The sequence below is a fragment of the Alosa sapidissima genome, chromosome 1 (genome assembly GCF_018492685.1).
Source record: "Alosa sapidissima isolate fAloSap1 chromosome 1, fAloSap1.pri, whole genome shotgun sequence".
Taxonomy (NCBI): domain Eukaryota; kingdom Metazoa; phylum Chordata; class Actinopteri; order Clupeiformes; family Clupeidae; genus Alosa; species Alosa sapidissima.
This window is the reverse complement of record NC_055957.1, coordinates 4,813,517-4,833,516: the sequence shown is the minus strand read 5'-3', so window position 1 is coordinate 4,833,516 and position 20,000 is coordinate 4,813,517. Positions and strand designations below refer to the sequence as shown.

The window sequence follows — 20,000 nt, the reverse complement described above, 5'->3', positions numbered from 1 at the left end:
GTGTTCGATGATGTTGTCGTCCATGTTGACAAAGATTCTACACAGATGAAAAGAACGTGAGAGAGACAACACATTAGGGTCATGAAACAGAGTCTCAGAGACAACACATTAGGGTCATGAAACAGAGTCTCAGAGCATGTTGGTAAATCTCACAGATAAAGAGCTCTCCAGAAGGATCTCAGGAGGCACTTTCATGTCACTGGGCTCATTATGCTTCTCTGGTCACTCAAGGAGCAGACTCTAGCTGTGCTCAGCTCAGAGGGGGCCTGACAGCTCCTCAGTGCCCGTGATGAGGTATGATGCACAAGGCAAACAAAGCTAAACCTCCTGATTCATACTCAAGGGATGGAGGAGATTCATTTGTCATTCTGCAGTGAATGTCATCTATTTACCTCTCCCGCTGCAGCTAACTGAGAGGGAGGAATCCTGCCTCGACTCTCTCCACACACACACACACACACACACACACATGCACACACTCTCACTACAGCAAGAGCAGGCCACCCTTCCTAAGCGTAAAAGCCATACAGATCACCAGATTCACCAAGTCTACTAAGTCTGCTCCTCAACGGGACTAAACCTGGTGAAGATCTGTCAACGATATCTCGACCACGACAGTCCCAACTGTCTTCTGGTCTATTCTCCTTCTACCCGACTCTGTGTAGAACCTCTACTATTTGAAACAATCCATAAAGAACTCACGATAGTTCTAGATTATATCTAGTCAATCATGCACAAATCAGGTCAGAAATATTATTCTCATCGTGCAATGTTCCTTTGGCGCTGCTCCCAGCTCTACGTGCCCCGGGGGGTGGTTGTGGGAGAGACAGAAATGCCACCGAACCTGTCCTGTCCGTATCCACCCCTCACCAGGGTTTGTCTAGGAGCTCTAGACCTCTGGGCACATTGATAAAAACTCACTCATCGTGACAAGGGCGGTGCTCTACGCAGTTCAGAGGCCTTGTTTCCAAGCCAACGGTGAGGCGCAACGAGGGTGTGCACTTTTTTCCGTGACTGAGTGGAGCTGTTGACCATTTAGGCTCCGCTGCGTCTTGTGTCTCCTGCTCGAGCGCCCCCACACTATCTGAGCATCGCTTCGGTTTGGGCCGCGCAACAGCAGCCAAGATTTGCACCGGTATCGTCAATCATCTAAACTTGCACCACCAGATATTAAAGTCTGGAGCGACACGTCCGTGTCTAGGAGATGTAGATCTCTCATCTCTTTGGCATTAGTAAATATGCCACAAGGGTTCCTCTCCACCTGCCCTCACACCACCACCAGCTCAGGAGGAGTAGCTAAAACAATATGGTGACTCAAACAGTGTTTCCATTGCCTCTTGTCTTCAATCTAACTCGTCTTTCTCTTTAGGAGGAACTGCAATTATGACATTCCAAAGGTTATAGCTAGCTACCCATCCGGTCCAACCGCTTTTCTTGAGCTGACTTCTCAGACACCACATTTAGAGTAAGGAAGTCAGGTGTATTCTTCCAGTGCCAAGAAGAACATGTTCTCTATAAGAGACAGATTAGAACACCTTTCTCTTTCTCTGGAACTAAAGTTCAGAGTGTTCTTAATGTTCTATCCTAGTAGAACCTGATGGATATAGAACCTTTTCTTTAGAACCCCAGAGATAGAGATGCGTTAAAGGAGATGCTACTCACCCTCTTTTGCATTTCTTGAAGATTTTCCCAATGGTGTCCTCTTGCACACCATACTTTTCTGAAATCTGAGAACAGAGATAAAGACAGGATGAACTTTAGACACAAGAGGGGAAGTCCTTCAGACGCAGGCACTCTCTGGAGCATCACACATGTGTCAAGTCAAGATGGAAGAGGAACAACAAGAGAGAGAGAGAGAGAAGAAAGAGAGAGAGAGAGGAAGTTTATGAAAAGACTTACGGCTTCTCGCAGGCCTTTCAACGTGGGGCTGTTCAGCATGAGGGCATCAAACACCTCCTCTGTCTCCTTCCTCACGTACAGCAGAACTGCACCAAGACACACAAAAACACGTCCAAATAAGTACATTACAGGGCAGCAACAACTGCACGCTGTGGAGAACATATACAGGTTCCTGGGTGGAGTGTGAGGTGTCTTTGCTGCCCCCCCGTACCTCTCTGGGACTCCTCTCGTCGTGCCACTTTGCTGGGGGGAGGGCTGGTCCTCTCGCCCCCCTCAGGGTAGCAGCTGACCCTCTTCAGAACTCCGCGGGAGTCACCATCCTCCACCACCACCGAGGAGGCCTGCAGACACAGAGCACACACACACACAGAGAAGATTACAACTCATGCAGACACAGAGCACACACACACAGAGAAGATTACAACTCATGCTCTTAGTTCCTTACACAAGTCACACACACACACTAATGGTAGAGAGAGAAAGAGAGAGATATGGAGAAAGAGAGAGAGAGAGAGAGAGATGGATTGGCACATGGATGGGGAGTGAGTTGTCTCACATCTCTTCTCAGCTCTGGTGAGTGTTATCAATTCAGCTCATCTGCCCCAAATAATACCCCTATACCAGTCTTACCAAATACCCTCACGCCATTCTGCCCCAAATAATATCCTCACGCCAGGGCCTCTAATCTGCCTGACTGATCAGAGATACTTTTACTGTCCATCTCGTGGTCACATGACATTTTGGAAAAGGTTTGTTAATCAGTCCATCATGTACGAGAGACCTGTGTTTGTATTCTATTGCTATTGGGAATTTCTGTCCTTGATGAGGCATGACGTTTGTGTGTGTGTGTGTGTGTGTCTATCTGTGCATGCACGCATTTAACAAGGACAGATAATCCTATGATGTGTCGGAACACCTTATCTTATAGGTACACACATACACACACACATTGTCTGGTCTCCCGTCCCCACTCCTTAAAGCTGCACACACACACACACACACTGTCTGGTCTCCCGCCCCTACTCCTTAAAGCTGAGACTGTGGGAAAGTGGCTTGTCAGAACAGCACCTCTGCCGCCCCTTCTTGCCTGTGTGTGTGTGTGTGTGTGTGTGTGTGTGTGTGCCTGTGTGTGTGTGTGTGTTTGTGTGTGTGTGTGTGTGTGTGTGTGTGTGTATGTGTATGTGTGAGTGTGTGTGTGTGTGTATTACGGCATGTGTGTGTGTGTGTGTGTGTGTGTGTGCATTACGGCATGCGTGTGTGTGAGTGTGAGACTGCATATGTCTTTCTGCACATGTGTGTGTGTGTGTGTGTGTGAGAGAGAGAGAGAGAGAGAGAGAGAGAGTGTTTACAGAGCCCCCTCAGGTTAATCCCCCTGTCAGTCACAGTGCCAGCTACCACTTGAGGGTTTGGGAGTTTCGTGCGTTTGGTCTCGTCTCGTTTGGTCTCGTCTCGTTTGGTCTCGTTCTCGTTTCGGGTGAAGTGGTCGGCACTCCTCCGCCCCTCTCATCTTCATCCCATCCCACCCCACTCCACGAGATGTTCCCTGACACTTTTCTCCCCAGCCCACATTTTTTCCCACACTATATTTTTCCCACACCTTTTTTTTTCACACTCTCTCTCTCCCTCTCCCAACTCCTGTGCACTGCGGTCAGGAACATGACTCGACAAGACCCTGAGGTAAACCGCAAATCCCACGATCCCATGGGACAGAAGTGAAAGTGCCAGTGGAGGCAAAAACAGGGAGGAGGGGGGATGAGGAGGAAAGGGCAACACAACGGAGAGCAGGATGGGACAAACAGTGCAGAGAAGAGAAAAAGAACTACAGGAATTCTACAGTATTTTGGGAATAATATATCTTATGAATTACTATCCTAAGGAATACTATAACATCTGGGACATACTATAGAAGTAGGTTATTATAGTAGGCTAGGCTACTTGGGACATACTATAGAAGTAGGCTATTATAGTAGGCTAGGCTACTTGGGACATACTATAGAAGTAGGCTATTATAGTAGGCTAGGCTACTTGGGACATACTATAGAAGTAGGCTATTATAGTAGGCTAGGCTACTTGGGACATACTATAGAAGTAGGTTATTACAGTAGGCTAGGCTACTTGGGACATACTATAGAAGTAGGCTATTATAGTAGGCTAGGCTACTTGGGACATACTATAGAAGTAGGTTATTACAGTAGGCTAGGCTACTTGGGACATACTATAGAAGTATAAGACTGTACTATAGGAACACTATAGTAGGAAAGGATTGGGAAAGGATTGCAGAACATCATATCATAGTTCTTTTCCGTGTGCGTGTGTGAAGACGGTGTGTGTGAAGAGCGTGTGTGTGAAGACCTACCATGCCGCAGCGCTGCAGGTTGCTGTAGTGCACCTCTGGGATGAAGAGCACGGGCTGGGTCACATGATCGTCCAGCGGCATGAGGCAGGTGCTGTCTGCTCCGACGGAGCTGCTCACATGGCCCTGTTTGGCTAACGGAGGAGAGAGCGACATGAGGAATTAGACACACGTACTTGTAGGCCTACGCAAAGCACTGACATACCAGGAACAGAACAGAATAGGCCTGCACCTCGACTGTCATATGAAAGAAGTCTTGCTTTTCATAAACAAACACTGAAATACCAGAACCAGCAGAGGAGAGAAGCCGAAATCACATGTGAAACACACAAATACTGAGGCACCAGGAAGTGCTTCACTAGAAGGCTAAAATATCAGGGAAGCAGATAGAAGTGTGTGATAGAAGTCGTTGTTTACTTCAGAGGAATTATGAGAGAATTGAGAAATGATTAAGATATAAGAACTCTGAGACACCAGAGAAAACACTGAGGATGAGCTGGGACTGCAAATAAACGTGTTATGCCAACCAGGCCTAGCCTAGCCTTCAACATAAACATCTCAGCTTTGCTAACGTGATTAGCACTGACTCCTGGCTAACAAATACTACTCTACTCATGCCCTGCTCAAAGACCCCATCTGGTTTGACTGAGTTGTCAGTGTTAATATGGTAATGAGGCCTGAATGGAGAACAGAGGTGGATATACGATGAGATTGGAATCTACCTTCAGCTAAGGCTTGGAGCATTTAGGCCTACTCTGGTTAACAACAAGGGGAGGCTATTTAGATAGATAGATAGATAGATACTTTATTGATCCCCAAGGGGAAATTCAGGACTGTACATTTAGGGGATGGTTTGAGAAGGTATGTGGCATTGTGGGAGATCTTACCGTTGCTGGAGTCATTCTTCAGCCTTCTCTTGCTCCTCTTCCTCTCCTCATCTCGCATCTTCCTCTCCGCTCCCTTTACCGCAGGGAAAAACAACAACAAACAAACAACAAACAAACAAACAAAAGATTAACGCATTGTTTGAAAGGTATTTGTCTTAAAACATTCAACACCCAAATCTGATTGCGCAGGAGAGAAAAAAAAAGAGTCAGCAGCTTAATCGCTAGATCTGAAGGAGACACTTCATGTAGCAGCCAAACCACTAATTTGCCACCTATGCACACACACGTACACACACACTCCCGTCCCAACCTAAAGGTGTTTTTTCAAGCGTGGCACGCAGTGCACTCAGTTCACCTGTCGAGAAACCAGTTTGGTGTGTGTGTGTCATGTAAAGCTCTGCACTGCATTCTCCAATGACTATGTCAGCTATAACAGCTAATAGCCCAGAGAGAGAGAGAGAGAGAGAGAAAGAGGGAGAGGCCACCCCAGCCCTGGAGAAGACAACTAAAGACAACAGGATAAGATAGGGACATAGAACCATAGGGGCCTGACTCTGCTTATCAGATGGGGCTAGACAATAGGATCAGTGGTCTGTCTGAGTTTGGGTAGGTGCACTTACACTCTCCCACACACACACACACACACACACACACACACACACAGACTACAACAACTGTGTGCATCACACAGGAAATGCATTCATCTACCTGTAGTCACTCAGGGATGTGGCAAAGAATAGATCAAAGAACAGGTCAAAAATAAAAGGCTGACTGGCCTCTCTATTACTATTCCAGGGAGTCTTAAGTTCTGAGTGGAAGGTGTATAGGAAAGATGTCTGACATAAAAACAGCACAGCTATTTTCTTTCTTCCACTGCGTGTTTTTTCAGTGGTCCTTCTTTCACATTTTTGCTCACCTTATCGCAGAAGATTTTGATCTGGCAGGCGGCGCGGTGGATGAGTGTGTTGGTGCCGGTGCTGATGTCATAGGTGTCAATCTGGAGGTTGAGTGGCAAGCCCTTCACGCCCTTCTGAGCGGAGAAGTCCGTACTCAGCGAGTTGATCCCGATGAACACCTGCAGAGAGGCCAGTGGAGCTGTTAGCATTGATGACATTATGGCTATTATGGATCTGTTAGCATTGACGACATTATGGCTAATTCTTCATAATCATGCCATAAACTGGCAAACAGAGACGGGTGGCGTGACAGGTGTGAATGTGTCCTGTCTGGGTGGGTCAGTGCCTACTGAATCGCTAATGACGTCTGATAATATTGTTGAAAGATGGGGGTGTGTCCACAAATATCAAACGCAGGCAGATACATGCCAGATGCCACCAGGAAAGAAAAATAAAACTAAACAAAACAAATCAAAACAATTAAACAAAAGTGGCCAGGCGAGGACTCCAAGATGGTGTTTGTTTAACTTCACAGTGCTGACAAGATAAGCCCAAAATATTTTCAGAATTATGATTGAGCAAAGAAAAATAAACTAAAGAGATGTTGTTGACTTTTCGCATAGTCCCGTTTGACAAATGAACGCCATATAAACACTCAAAATGGGCCTTTGGCCAGCTGGGATCTCTTAACCCCAATCAGTCATCCTCTCCTCGTCAGACATATTTAGGGGTCAGGACCTCATGAGAAAGGGACGGTTATCTCAACCTAACCACTGAATGTCAGTTAAACAAACAGGCAGTTTAGAGGAGCTAAGCGATCTCATCTCTCTTCTCCTCTCTTCTCTTCTCTTCTCTTCTCTTCTCTTCTCTTCTCTTTTATTCTCTCCACCTGTTCTCAGTTGCGCTGTCCAACCCCATACACACACAGGACACAGCAGACCTGCCGCTCTCTCTCTCTCTTTCTCTCTCTCTCTTTCTCTCTCTTTCTCTCTCTTTCTATCCTCCCAGCTCTTTGTCTGCCCATATATTCTCTGTCTTGATGATAGTGCTGACAGGTGCCTGAAGCCTGAGACATGCCTCAGATTCCTTTGACTGCCAGCAGATACACACACACACACACACACACACACACACACACACACACTCACTTTAGCACCCCACTATGCTAACAGGTGAATCTGTCAGGGAAGCAATTGTATATATGTGTGTGTGTGTGTCCATGGGCTTGCTCGTATGTGTGTGTGTGTGTTGGTGTGTGTGTGTGTGTGTGTGTGTGTGTGTGTGTGCATGTGTGCGTGTGTGTGATCCTACCTTGGCCTCCTCGTTAGTGTTCCAGACGAAAGACAGAGCGTTGAACGCCACTTCCTCCACATCGCTGATGCCACTGAGAGTTTCTTTGTAGTCAGCTGCCGCACAACAGAGAGTAAAAAAGTCATTCTCATATTCAACTAACAGAAAAGAAGCAGACCAAAATCTCTTAACATCCTTCCCGGCATCCTTGAAAATAAATGAGTACGTTTTAAATACATTTTCCACTAAGGCAAAAAAACTTTTGAAAGGTGGAATTTTGAAAGGTGGAGTCAAATTCCTTTGAACTCTAACATAACTGTAACATAACTGCGTATGCTTGAGCAGATGTTTGTGTGTGAGTGTGTGTGTACAGTATGTGTGTGATTTTGTAATGCACATACCAATATCAATGACCCTCTGCTTAACCGTCGGCTGCCTGGCGTGCCAGTGATTCCAGCACTTCAGCTGCACCTCTGGGCTCTTGTCGTTCTCGAACACTGCCATGATGACCGTCTGAATAGAGAGATGGAGAGGGAGGGAGGGAGAGAGGGAGTGGGAGGGAGGGAGGGAGAGATGGAGAGGGAGGGAGGGAGAGAGGGAGTGGGAGGCAGTGGATTGTTGAGTAAAGGTCAGCTTGTGTTTGTGTGCTTTTTGGTGTCTGAGTTTGGCCTTTCCCATTCACCTGTCAGTGTTGTATTCTACCACTAATTCCCTTCTCTGTCAGCCCTGTCAGCAACTATCAGGGACGGCTTCAGCGTGCTTACTCATTCTCTCTTTCTCTCTCTCCCTCTCTCTCTCTCTTTCTCTCTCTCCCTCTCTCTCTCTCTTTCTCTCTCTCCCTCTCTCTCTCTTTCTCTCTCTCTTTCTCTCTCTCCCTCACTCTCATTCTCTCTTTCTCTCTCTCCCTCTCTTGTCATTCTCTCTTTCTCTCTCTCCCTCTCTCTCATTCTCTCTCTCTGTCCCTGCTCAGCTGGTGTAGTTCTGGGTGCCACACCTGTGCCCATCCTTTCTCGCCTGTCCTTAGTCCTGCCCTGGCTCAGGTGCGCTGCGTGTTGGGGATGCAGCTTGGCACGCACAGGCCTGGAAGCCAGCCCAGGTGGCAGTGTGCGCATGTCACTCCCGGCACGGGTATGGCCCCGACCCACCTGAGCATGCCCCCCCCCACACACACACACACACACACACCTACCCCTGGATCCTCTATCCATTACTGGTGCCTTACACCACAGGTTGGTTACTTCTCCTATTGTGAAACATTCTGTTGAATTTTGCTGAAGTGTGAAGTAGTTCCATATTTGTTTACTGTATGTGCACTTCAGTTGCATATCAATTCATCTACTTCGTTTTGCTCCACATCATGGCTACAACTTCGCCACTTTGACCATTGAATGTGCGTATTCATATCTGCTACCCGTCATCCATTATACTGCGCTGACACAACCAGACAAGAGGCCAGAATATAACAGCATATGAACTCAGAGGGTCCTGCTCACCTTGACTCTGCCCATGGGCTGCCCAGCGCTGCTGTCCACTCCCATCAGGGTGATGGGGTAGAACTGGCCCTTGTTCAGGTACACCATGGGCATCTCCGAAGTCTTGTGCTGCGAGGCCTGAGGTGCCCCGAGGACGAACTGGAAATCTTTCCTACGGTCAAGAAGACACTTGAGTTACGGATAGAGTAGCTGGACTCTGTTTGATTGGCAGTATTAGTCATGGGTTTAAGTCAGGAGGGGAGAGTTTAGGGCTGAAGGTGGGTGGTTTAGAGCAGCTGTTACCTGAATCTCTCTGGAGGTGAGTTGGTGTAGGACTCAGAGTAGCCAGGGCTGGTCTGGCCCACAAAGGGATCGCTGTAGGACGCCGTCTGTTTGGGACGCAACACAGAAGGAGGCATTTTAAAACAAGGACTTCAGATGGAACAGCGACAGCAAACAGGGACTCACTAGGAGCAGGCTATGTTGCACTTTTCCCTTGTGTTTCACTAGGAGCATGTTGTTGTTATGTTGTTCTGTTGTTGTGTTGTTATGTCGTTGTTTACTGTGTTGTTTACTGTGTTGTTTACTCACTGCTTCCGTGGGGCCCTCTTGGTATGTCCCTTGCAGCAGGCTGTCGAAGATGGTGTTGATGACCTGCTTGTCGTAACTCTCGGCGACGGTGGGCTGGACATAGGTCTGAGGGACGGGGGAGGTCTGCTTGGGGGGGCACAGCGGGGACAGCTTCCTGTCCAGCACTTCCTGTGGTTGGGTGGCGGAAATGTTGTGGGTCAGCAGCTTCATGATCTGGGCCGGACTCTCTAGAGAGATGAGCTCAGGGGAGGAGGCACCAACGGTCCTGAAACACACACACACACACACACACACACACACATTGGCAATGTTAAAACACACCGCCACACCTTTCCCCACCACAGCTAAAGGACTAATCCTTGGCCATCCACTGAGCACACACACACACACACACACACACACACACACACACACACACACAGTGTCTCAACTCAACCTCAGTGCTCAAACATTGACTGTACGCCAACAAGAAAAGCCTGTCCAAGTGTCAGTGTAAATAAGGGAGGCAATACGGTAGTCAATAAAAGGCAAAACCCAAATCTCAGCGTAGAAAGTGGCCCCTCTGCTCTTCTGGGTGGATGCTGTTTGCCTCCTAATCCTGACCCCCCCCCCCCCCCCGCACTCGTATTTGAGTTTCTCTCTGGGCTGTGGCCGCCTGATGTCCATTTTTCACACCTAACAAAAGGCTCCTGTTACTCCACCCATCCCTGACTCCTCCCTGCTCTGCTGGCACAGCTGACTCAGACCTGCGCTAAAGTTTGCTGATGGAAATCAGAGGGTTTCCTTTACATGCACACACACACACACACACACACACACACACACACACACACAAACACACTCAGGCTGTCTTGTTCTACCATCTCCACAGTAGCATGTCACTAGTAGTATTTTCGGTTTCTCTCCTGTGATGCGTGTGGTTTCCACACAAATGCAAAAGCTGATCTGAAGGGGCCCATACACACACACACACACACACACACACATGCAAAAGCTGATCTGAAGGGGCCCATACCTCTCTGGCTTGTAGAAACTGCTGCCTTTGCTGCATGCAGTCAGTCTCTGCTCCTTGGGAGGCTGGGACAAAATGCAGAACAAAATACACGTTAAGAACAACATTGATTGAACTTAAAAACAACATTAACACTGATTAATTATCCAGAGAAAAGGAATAACAAAACAAGGACCCCCCTGTTACATCGAAACTGTTGCAAACTGGAGGTTGCACAATAAAACATGCCGGGGCATATTACAATCCCACAGCAGCATGCGCAACACTGTGCCTCTCTCTCTCACCTGGAGAGCAAGACAGACACTAGCTAAGGGCCCCGCTCTCACCTGGAGTGCAAGACAGACACTAGCTAAGGGCCTCTCTCTCTCACCTGGAGAGCAAGACAGACACTAGCTAAGGGCCCCGCTGCATGGGCCGCGACTGCTCACCTTGCACTGCTCGTAGAGGAAGGAGAAGGCCAGGTCCTCTTTGGTCTTGCTCAGGTCTGCGTCGGCGTAGCCCCACGAGTCCATCAGGTAGCTGTCTGTGTAGCGGGAGTAGTTGAAGCTCTCGTTCTGCAGTACCATCAAAGTCCTATAGCGACGGGCACCAGAAACACACACACACACACTGATTATTACACGGTTAACGGGACATCAGAGTGCAACAGTAATGGGCACCAGAAACACACACACACACACACTGATTATTACACGGTTAATGGGACATCAAAGTCCTATAGCAGCGGGCACCAGAAACACACACACACACACACACACACACACACACACACTGATTATTACACGGTTAATGGGACATCAAAGTCCTATAGCAGCGGGCACCAGAAACACACACACACACACACACTGATTATTACACGGTTAATGGGACATCAAAGTCCTATAGCAGCGGGCACCAGAAACACACACACGCACACACACAGATTATCACTAAGCCAGCAAGACCAGTTAAAGATGATGCAACCCAGCAACACACACGGATCGGATTATAAACTCAAATTGAACTCAATTAAACAACTAAAATGTATTTGTTTTCTTTTTGCAGTAAGGCCTTCGGGGTTTAAAGTATTTGTCATTAGAGTCAGTGAAGGATGTAGGACTTAGGCCTTGAGGCTTCATGAGAGTTCTTATTTCCCAATTCCAAGTCAGGCGGAGAGCAGTCTCTCGCCCTGGAGGAGTTTCTGTTGAGAAAGCCGCTCTTCGCTTCCCAGCAGCAGCGGTCATCAAGAGGCTTTGGCTCTCTCGCCAAATCAGGGCGAGATATGATCCAGATTTCAGAAGCCAGCTGGCCAAAACCCCTGAGCATTACAACCCACATGAGCTACAAATTGTGCATAAATAAACAACGACAAACAACCCGACAAATCAGTTATGGGCAAAGGCTGTGTGTGTGTGTGTATGTGTGTGGGGGGGGGGGGGGGGGGTGAGGAAGGAAACTCCTGGCCCTTGGGAAAGCAGAGTCAGGACCCCCCTGCTATGAATGAGAAGGGTGCCGAGTTTCAGGTTGGCCCCAAATATGGCAAACACTAGTGGGGATTTGGAGGGGATCGCTTTCCCCACACACACAACAATGCACTGGCGAAAGTGGGAACTGTTTGGCCATTTCCACACCAGTGGTGTTAAATTAGCCTAATGTCCACGGAGCAAGCACAACAGTGTTTACACTCTCACAGTGGACCACACACACACACACACACACACACACACACACACACACACACACACACACACACACATAAAATGTGCTGAGCAGGCAGAAGGAAAAATCAAAAGCCTCCAAGAATCTTAAAACACCTGAGCAAATGCATGACTATGAAGAACACACACACACACACATACACACACACACACACACACACACACAGACATACACACACTCACACACACATTTTGACAATCCTGCACAAGGGTGCAAAGTGAAACACCTGTATGACCTAGCTTCCCTATCTTGGAGCCATTTTCATTTCACAAGTGTTTCTGCGTTTACGAGATGACGCGGGGCCATTAGGGGCCATATTAGGTGTCTGTGTTATGTAATTGAAAGCCCCTCGCTGTAAGTGACCTGTGTCTCGAACACGTTTACGCCAGATTCCCATTTCGCTGATCCCTTTGTGCGTGCAGGCCCCCTAGGACATTATCATCACTCCCCTCTGACAAGTGTGTGTGTTCAGTCCTCACCTCATCATCCCCTTTGCCTGGAGTCTGTGTGTGTGTGTGTGTGTGTCTAGGTGTCAGTTTTCTCAAGCCACACATCCCTTTAGATGGGGGTTCCGTTGCACAATGCTGGACTGCCATGTTGAGATGAGGGGGCTTTACAGTTCACATCGTCTCAAGTGATGACTCACAAATGCAGCGAAACTCAGCCACCCGCAACACAATGAGACATGTTGGGATTCAAGACAGTTCCCACCACACCATGCCAACAAAAGCCTCTTTAGAAAGCCACACTCTCTCCTCCGCAACACCGACTTACAACCATCTGCCACTCACTAATGAGCTCATTCAACAGCAACAGGAGCTCATTCAGCACTGATATGACAAATAAACAAGTAAATAAACCAATAAACAAATGAAAACTTACTCATTTTCTTTAGTCATTTCTCCTCCTGGCGAGGTCAGGTATAAATTCCTTCAGAAGTGTTTTCCTCTGGTTAGTGTGTCCGTGTGTGTGTGTGTGTTGGTGAGCGTCTGTCAGTCTGAGCTCAGGTGATGCAGGTAAGGTCTCGCCACGGCAGAGGAGTGCGGAGGTTTGATCTTGGCACCGCTACTCCACGCAGATTTATCTCTCTGCCGGCAGGCCCAGCCCCTGATTGGCCAGAAACCCTGAGACAGGTGTCAGATAGGACAGGTGCATTCCAGACTCCGCCCTTCACTCTCTACCTGCTGCTATGTGTGAAAGGGGGCGTGTACGTGTGTGTGTGTGTGTGTGTGTGTGTGTGTGTGTGAGAGAGAGAGAGAGAGAGGTGGGGGTTGGGGTGTTTGGCAGGACCGTTCTGGGCTGTGGGCTCATGGTGTAATTAGCACATGAGATAAAAGGGTGAGATGGGGCCCACGGAGGCGTGAAGTGGAGCTCATCTGAGGGAAGAAACTGCTGGCCAGCCAGAGAGCTCAGGAGCTTTAACATGCTAATGGCATCCAGTATCATTTAGTACTGCTGTCCCAGCCATGCCCATGTACAATAGGGGGCTTGGGTGAGAGAGAGAGAGAGAGAGAGAGAGAGAGAGAGAGAGAGAGAGAGAGAGAGAGAGAGAGAGAGAGAGACCCTCACCTGTAGACTGCCATCTCTATGATCTCATGTTTTTATTTGGCTGGAGAGGTCACTTCAAGGAATGGTGAGAGGGGTCCTTGTAACTAAAGTGGACACCTCTCATGTGTTCTTTAGAAGTCTACGCTTCTGCTTAATTCTCTAGGTTTCACCTGCTCTCAGGTGAACTCAAACCTAGATTTGGGTTGATTTGTTTTCCAATTTAATTTACACAATCTACTCAGATATAGTAATTAATATTACTGCAAGTATCAGTTTTCCTTTTTTCTTATAAGTATGTAAGTAAAAGAAATCTAGAAAAGTGTTTAATTATTCCCAGATTACAGCTAATCTGTTTCTCAGGATATCAAATATTTGCAAAATATGCACATTTTTATGCAAGCTATATCTTATTATATAGATGTTTTAACTATTTTTATAATAGCCTAACAAAAAAACTATCTGCTTTGACACTCTTTGATATTGTCTCCATTTTCAAACCGTCACATCTTTACACAATTGGGACAGAATCAAATAAAGGAAATGTTATGCCATGCAAAGACCAGGGCCCAGTTGCAGGAAGCACCTTAAGTTTTAGTAAAGATTTTCCCATAAAACCTGATTTAAGGGCCCCTTAAGGTTTCCTTGAAATTGTCCCTAAAGCATTTAAGTTTTTTTCCTTATCTTGTAAGAAATTCCCTAAACTGTTGCACAAAAGACCTTAGCAGCCTAAGACTAAGGGACTCTCTACCGTAACCATATTTTTAACCCTTGTAAGGTGTTCAGGTCTGTGGGGCCCATTTTCTATATTTGCTAAAAGAAAGATTATGCTATTTATTATTTTTTCTAACTCAAACTCATTGGCCTTGGGTCGTTTTCTGTGAAAAACATTAAAATATATATATTTTCAATGACTGGGCACGGTCCACTCCCCCACACATAATTATTACACATGAGGCGTTTGTACTGGGCCTGAGGGTAATAATTGCAGGTGCTATGTACCTTAACTGTGTCCTCCTCGTAACTGGGCCTGCTGTGTGTGCGTCTCTGTGTGTGTCTGTGTTATGTGTGTGTGTGGGAATGTTGTCTTTCTGCACCTGCTATTCCCACACAAAGTTACAAAATTGTTAAATTTCAAGCACTTTCACCTGTTCTAAGAAATAAGAACCAATAATGATCAAAAATCTTGTTTCTATTTTTTACCCTTTTTATAATGGAATTTCCTCGGAATGGAATTTGTTTTTCTCACAAAAAACGAAAAATTATCATATGATCATAAATTGCTAATAATATGCTTACGCTGTCAACTGTCCGCTAATATGCTTACTCTGTCAAATAGGCCGTATTGTTATTGTGTGGTTTACATAACGTTAGTGGTAGGCTAATGTTAACAGAATTCTTGTGGATGTCTTGTTAGTCTACCATGAGCGGTTTGCTAGGCAAAAACGTTAACAAAAAAAAGGCTATTGCTCAGTTCATGTCTATAACATGTTTTACTTGCTACCAGGATCATTTCAGCGAATGTTATTAAGGTAAGATGAATGATAAGATCATTCAGATTTACTGTGTTCGGTGGGTTGTTAATTAACGGCATCACCTTCTAGCCGGCTAGTTACAGCCAAAGATCTTAGAGCGGAGGGGAAAAAAATAATTAAAAAACTTAAGGTGCTTCAGAGAGCTGATTCTCCTTAGAGTCCTGTGTGATGCGGTCACTGGACACTTGTGCCAGAGAGGGTTAGAGGAGTTGCACTGGAGGGGCTGCTGTCATTAGGCACTTAGCCTACTATACATGCTTACAGACCAACACAGCCTGAGCCACACATGAAGCTGTCCACAGACTCAAGTGTGAATCTGGCCCAAAATTGGCCCTGACCTGGCTCTGATCTGGCCGTGATCGATCTGGCTCTGTTATAGTTCTGATCTGGCTCTGTTCTGACTGGATGCGTTCTGGCCCTGAGCCCAGCAGCTCTGTCTGTCTGTGTGTGTGTGTGTGTGTGTGTGTGTGTGTGTGTGAATGAGAGGAGCTCCAGCCGAGCCCTATTCATTCATCTGTCGCCAGTCAACCACAGTTATGGGAGGGGCAGGTAGGAGGGGCAGGTGGGTATCTAGGGGCCTGTAGAAGAAAGCCCATCCTCCGGCTCCGGACTTATGCAAATGATTTAGAGGAAACACGTGTATGTGAGTCTGGAGGGAAAGGAGAGAGCGCTTACTGCCAAGAGGCCCTTAATCCAACCGCCGTCCCTCCCACCACGGCCGAGGGCAGATTACTAAATGATTGGCAGTCATATGAGAGGAAGATTTCATCAGCTGTGCAAAGGTGTGCATGTTATCCACAGTATAGTTAATAAGTGCATGCACACTATGAATAGTTTATACACATATGCACATTATACATAGTTTATACACATATGAAGTACACATTATACATAGTTTATACACATATGCACACTACTGTATACATAGATTATACACATATACAGTATACATAGTTTATACACATATGAAGTACACATTAAACATAGTTTATACACATATGCACACTATACATAGTTTATACACATATGAAGTACACATTATACGTAGTTTATACACATATAAAGTACACATTATACATAGTTTATACACATATGCACATTATACATAGTTTATACACATATGAAGTACACATTATACATAGTTTATACACATATGCACATTATACATAGTTTATACACATATGAAATACACATTATACATAGTTTATACACATATGCACACTATACATAGATTATACACATATGCACACTATACATAGTTTATACATATATGCACATTATGTAAGGGATAATGTATAGAACGCCGATCATTATGGGGAAAATAAGTCCCGACAGGGCAAACCGGACCCCGACGCGCCAGCGGAGGGGTCTTGTTTCGCCCTGAAGGGACTTATTTTCCCATAATGACCGGCGTTCTATACATTGTCCCGCTTATTATACGGCTACTTGCCAAAATGAAAAAATAAACTCCACGATATGTCTCTTTATACTTTTACTTTATACTTTTTACCGTTTCGTCGTGGCATTTGCTGAGAAACAAATAGTTCGCAACACACGCTGAACTTGATTCAAACATTCTTTAGAACACAGCTGATCAACTGTCTGCTTTCCCATGCAAGAAGTGACCGGAATACTTGCGGAGTGATATGATCAGCAGCACAAACCCCGTTGCCATTGACAGCGGTAATTATGTGTTTGCAGCGGTAATTACATTAATTTATTTTACCGTAGAACGTTGGTAAATCCCATTCAAGTCAAATTCAATGGAGCGTTCTACTAGCATTGTGAAGGGCCGTATAATAAACATAGTTTATACACATATGAAGTACACATTATACATAGTTTATACACATATACAGTACACACTATACATAGTTTATAAGTACACATATACAGTACACATTATACATAGTTTATACACATATACAGTGCACACTATACATAGTTTATACACATATACAGTACACATTATACATGGTTTATAAGTACGCATATACAGTACACATTATACATGGTTTATAAGTACGCATATACAGTACACATTATATATGGTTTATAAGTACATGTATGCTCATGGTTTTTTGGGAGCTTTTTACCAGGACAGTTTAGAGTGACAGGACATGAAGAGATGATTTGAGGAATAAGGAAATGATTGGCTATGTGTCTTAATGGAATCAGGATGAATAAGGATAATCCATTTACATATTTGAAGTATTTCTACATTTCTCTTTAGGCAGTTTTCATATCTCTAAGTGATATCTTCATGGTGCGTAGTATTCTGAAAGATAAAAGGTCAAAGTTAACATGAAGTGTAATTACAGTCAGGCTACTTTGAAAGAGTTACATCACAACTGCACAACTGCACACTTTCTTTCTTTTTGTCATTTTCTGCCACATCATCTCCCATTTCTTTCTCCCTTCCTCTCTCTCTCTCCCTCTCTCTCTCTCTCTCTCTCTCTCTCTCTGTCCCTCTCTCTCTCTCTCTGTTTCATCTATCTGTCGTATCTACGTATCTCCTCCTCATAAAACACAAACACGTGTGCATGCTTGCACTGAAGTTTTCTGCAGTTCCGTTGAAGTGTGTGTGTGTGTGTGTGTGTGTGTTTGTTTTAAGACTCTCTACAGCTCCTCTCAGATGTGGTTTGGCTAAAGACCAATAGCTGCCCCAGGTAACATCACACCAGTTCAATCTGAATGTGTGTGTGTGTGTATGTGTGTGTGTATGTGTATGTGTGTGTGTGTGTATGTGTGTGTGTGTGTAACTCACAGCTGGGGGTCGGGGTGCAGATCCAATCTGAATCAAGAACCACATCTAATTGAGGGCCAATTACTGTCTGGGATGGTGTCAATGCATCCAAGTGATAAAGAATACTGGCCATTTTGACACCACAAATGAATGAAGACCCAGTCAGACCAATGGTAGGACACACCAGTAACAGAGTTTTATTTACAAGAGGGTCAGGGTTTAAGTGTCCTTCCAGGCTGACGGGAGATGGGATTGGTCATTCCATCTCACGTGGACTACTCTGAATCAGACGCTGATTAGTGGCAACCTGGCAGTCTGGAGCAGATACAGTAGCTACTGACGCAGGGGGTTGCACCCGAAACGCTGCAAAATCACAATATTCCCTCTGATCTCTAAACACACAGATATACACAGAGACACAGGGACAGTACAGGAACAGAATACAGAATAACAGTCATCGCTTGTGTGGAAGAACCATCACATCACAGAAACATCAGGACATAAGTTACTTATGAATATGAAAATCATATGTTCTGAATTCAATACTCTCAACACACACAATGTTTAAATGTTAGGGAAATGCCATTGTATTACACCAGCCAGTGACTAGTAATCAGGTGTTGGTATTGATATTGTATTGGTACTGATATCGGTAATCAGGTATTGGTATTGACATTGTATTGGTATTGATATCGGAAGGTGTCGGTATTGACATCGGTAATCAGGTGTTGGTATTGATATCGGTAATCAGGTATTGGTATTGATATTGGTAATCAGGTATTGGCATTGATATTGGTAATCAGGTATTGGTAAGTGTATCAAGAGTAGTGGAATCAAAAAGTTTGGTCGACTCAGAAGCAATACCTCACGGTGGAAAGAGTCGCTATATGATGGCTGGGCAGCCATTAGAGGGCCCTGAGACAGGTGTCAGATAGGACATGGCCTTTCCTTATAAAATGTCATATGATGACCTCAAATCTTTTTGTTTGTGTTCCCTGTGAGTCTCACTATATATGCACTGTACATAAAACATTGTGTGTTTGTGTGTAAAAGTGTGTGTGTGTTTGTGTGGGCACCTCTGAATATATGTCTAGTGTGTGTATGTTTGTGTGTGTGTGGGTGTGTGTGTGGGCGAATGCCACTGCACGCACCCTCAAGTGTTAGAAGTGCCATGTCCCCTGGGGTTTCAAACAATGTATACTTAAACACACGAACATTCCTACACAATAAACACACTGCACACACACACACACACACACACACACACACACACGAAACCTGCAGGGCAAACTAAAGCACACACTGACAGCACAAAGCAGACTAGATGACAAAACGAGACATTCTGTCACACACCCACCTATCGCGCTCAGCCAAAGCCCACAAATCTGTTAGTGCTAACTCAAGCACAAAGGCCAACTGATAGAAACTCGCTCAGCATGTCTGCATGGATGACTCGGCTTCCACGTATAATCCTACAGCAGGAAGGAAAACGCAATAACTGAGGGCAGTTTGGAGAAGTCAGGTGTGTGTGTTCTGGAGGTGTTCTAGAGGGCAGTTTGGAGAAGTCAGGTGTGTGTGTTCTATAGGTGTTCTAGAGGGCAGTGAAGTCAGGTGTGTGTCTTCTGGAGGTGTTCTAGAGGGCAGTGAAGTAAGGTGTGTGTGTGTTCTATAGGTGTTCTAGAGGGCAGTGAAGTCAGGTGTGTGTGTGTTCTGGAGGTGTTCTAGAGGGCAGTGAAGTCAGGTGTGTGTGTTCTGGAGGTGTTCTAGAGGGCAGTGAAGTCAGGTGTGTGTGTTCTGGAGGTGTTCTAGAGGGCAGTGAAGTCAGGTGTGTGTGTTCTGGAGGTGTTCTAGAGGGCAGTGAAGTCAGGTGTGTGTGTGTTCTGGAGGTGTTCTAGAGGGCAGTGAAGTCAGGTGTGTGTGTTCTGGAGGTGTTCTAGAGGGCAGTTTGGAGAAGTCAGGTGTGTGTGTTCTATAGGTGTTCTAGAGGGCAGTGAAGTCAGGTGTGTGTCTTCTGGAGGTGTTCTAGAGGGCAGTGAAGTAAGGTGTGTGTGTGTTCTATAGGTGTTCTAGAGGGCA

At 45.7% G+C, this 20,000-nt stretch overlaps 1 protein-coding gene across 1 annotated transcript in view; it reads right to left on the bottom strand.

The window, feature by feature from the left end:
* grhl3 (grainyhead-like transcription factor 3) overlaps positions 1–13,159 on the bottom strand; it is a 14,359-nt gene extending 1,200 nt beyond the window's left edge. Inside the window, exons 1-15 of the mRNA XM_042088900.1 lie at positions 12,981–13,159; positions 10,829–10,973; positions 10,404–10,465; positions 9,389–9,653; positions 9,101–9,186; positions 8,819–8,969; positions 7,727–7,838; positions 7,347–7,441; positions 6,056–6,214; positions 5,140–5,212; positions 4,256–4,386; positions 2,111–2,240; positions 1,900–1,985; positions 1,663–1,727; positions 1–37 (exon numbers count right to left, since the gene is read on the bottom strand). The exon at positions 1–37 is cut by the window's left edge and continues 1,200 nt beyond it. Coding sequence (XP_041944834.1) covers positions 1–37; positions 1,663–1,727; positions 1,900–1,985; positions 2,111–2,240; positions 4,256–4,386; positions 5,140–5,212; positions 6,056–6,214; positions 7,347–7,441; positions 7,727–7,838; positions 8,819–8,969; positions 9,101–9,186; positions 9,389–9,653; positions 10,404–10,465; positions 10,829–10,973; positions 12,981–12,997 — 1,614 coding nt within the window. The 5' untranslated portion in view covers positions 12,998–13,159. The remainder of the gene's footprint in view (positions 38–1,662; positions 1,728–1,899; positions 1,986–2,110; positions 2,241–4,255; positions 4,387–5,139; positions 5,213–6,055; positions 6,215–7,346; positions 7,442–7,726; positions 7,839–8,818; positions 8,970–9,100; positions 9,187–9,388; positions 9,654–10,403; positions 10,466–10,828; positions 10,974–12,980) is intronic.
* Positions 13,160–20,000: the final 6,841 nt, after the last annotated feature.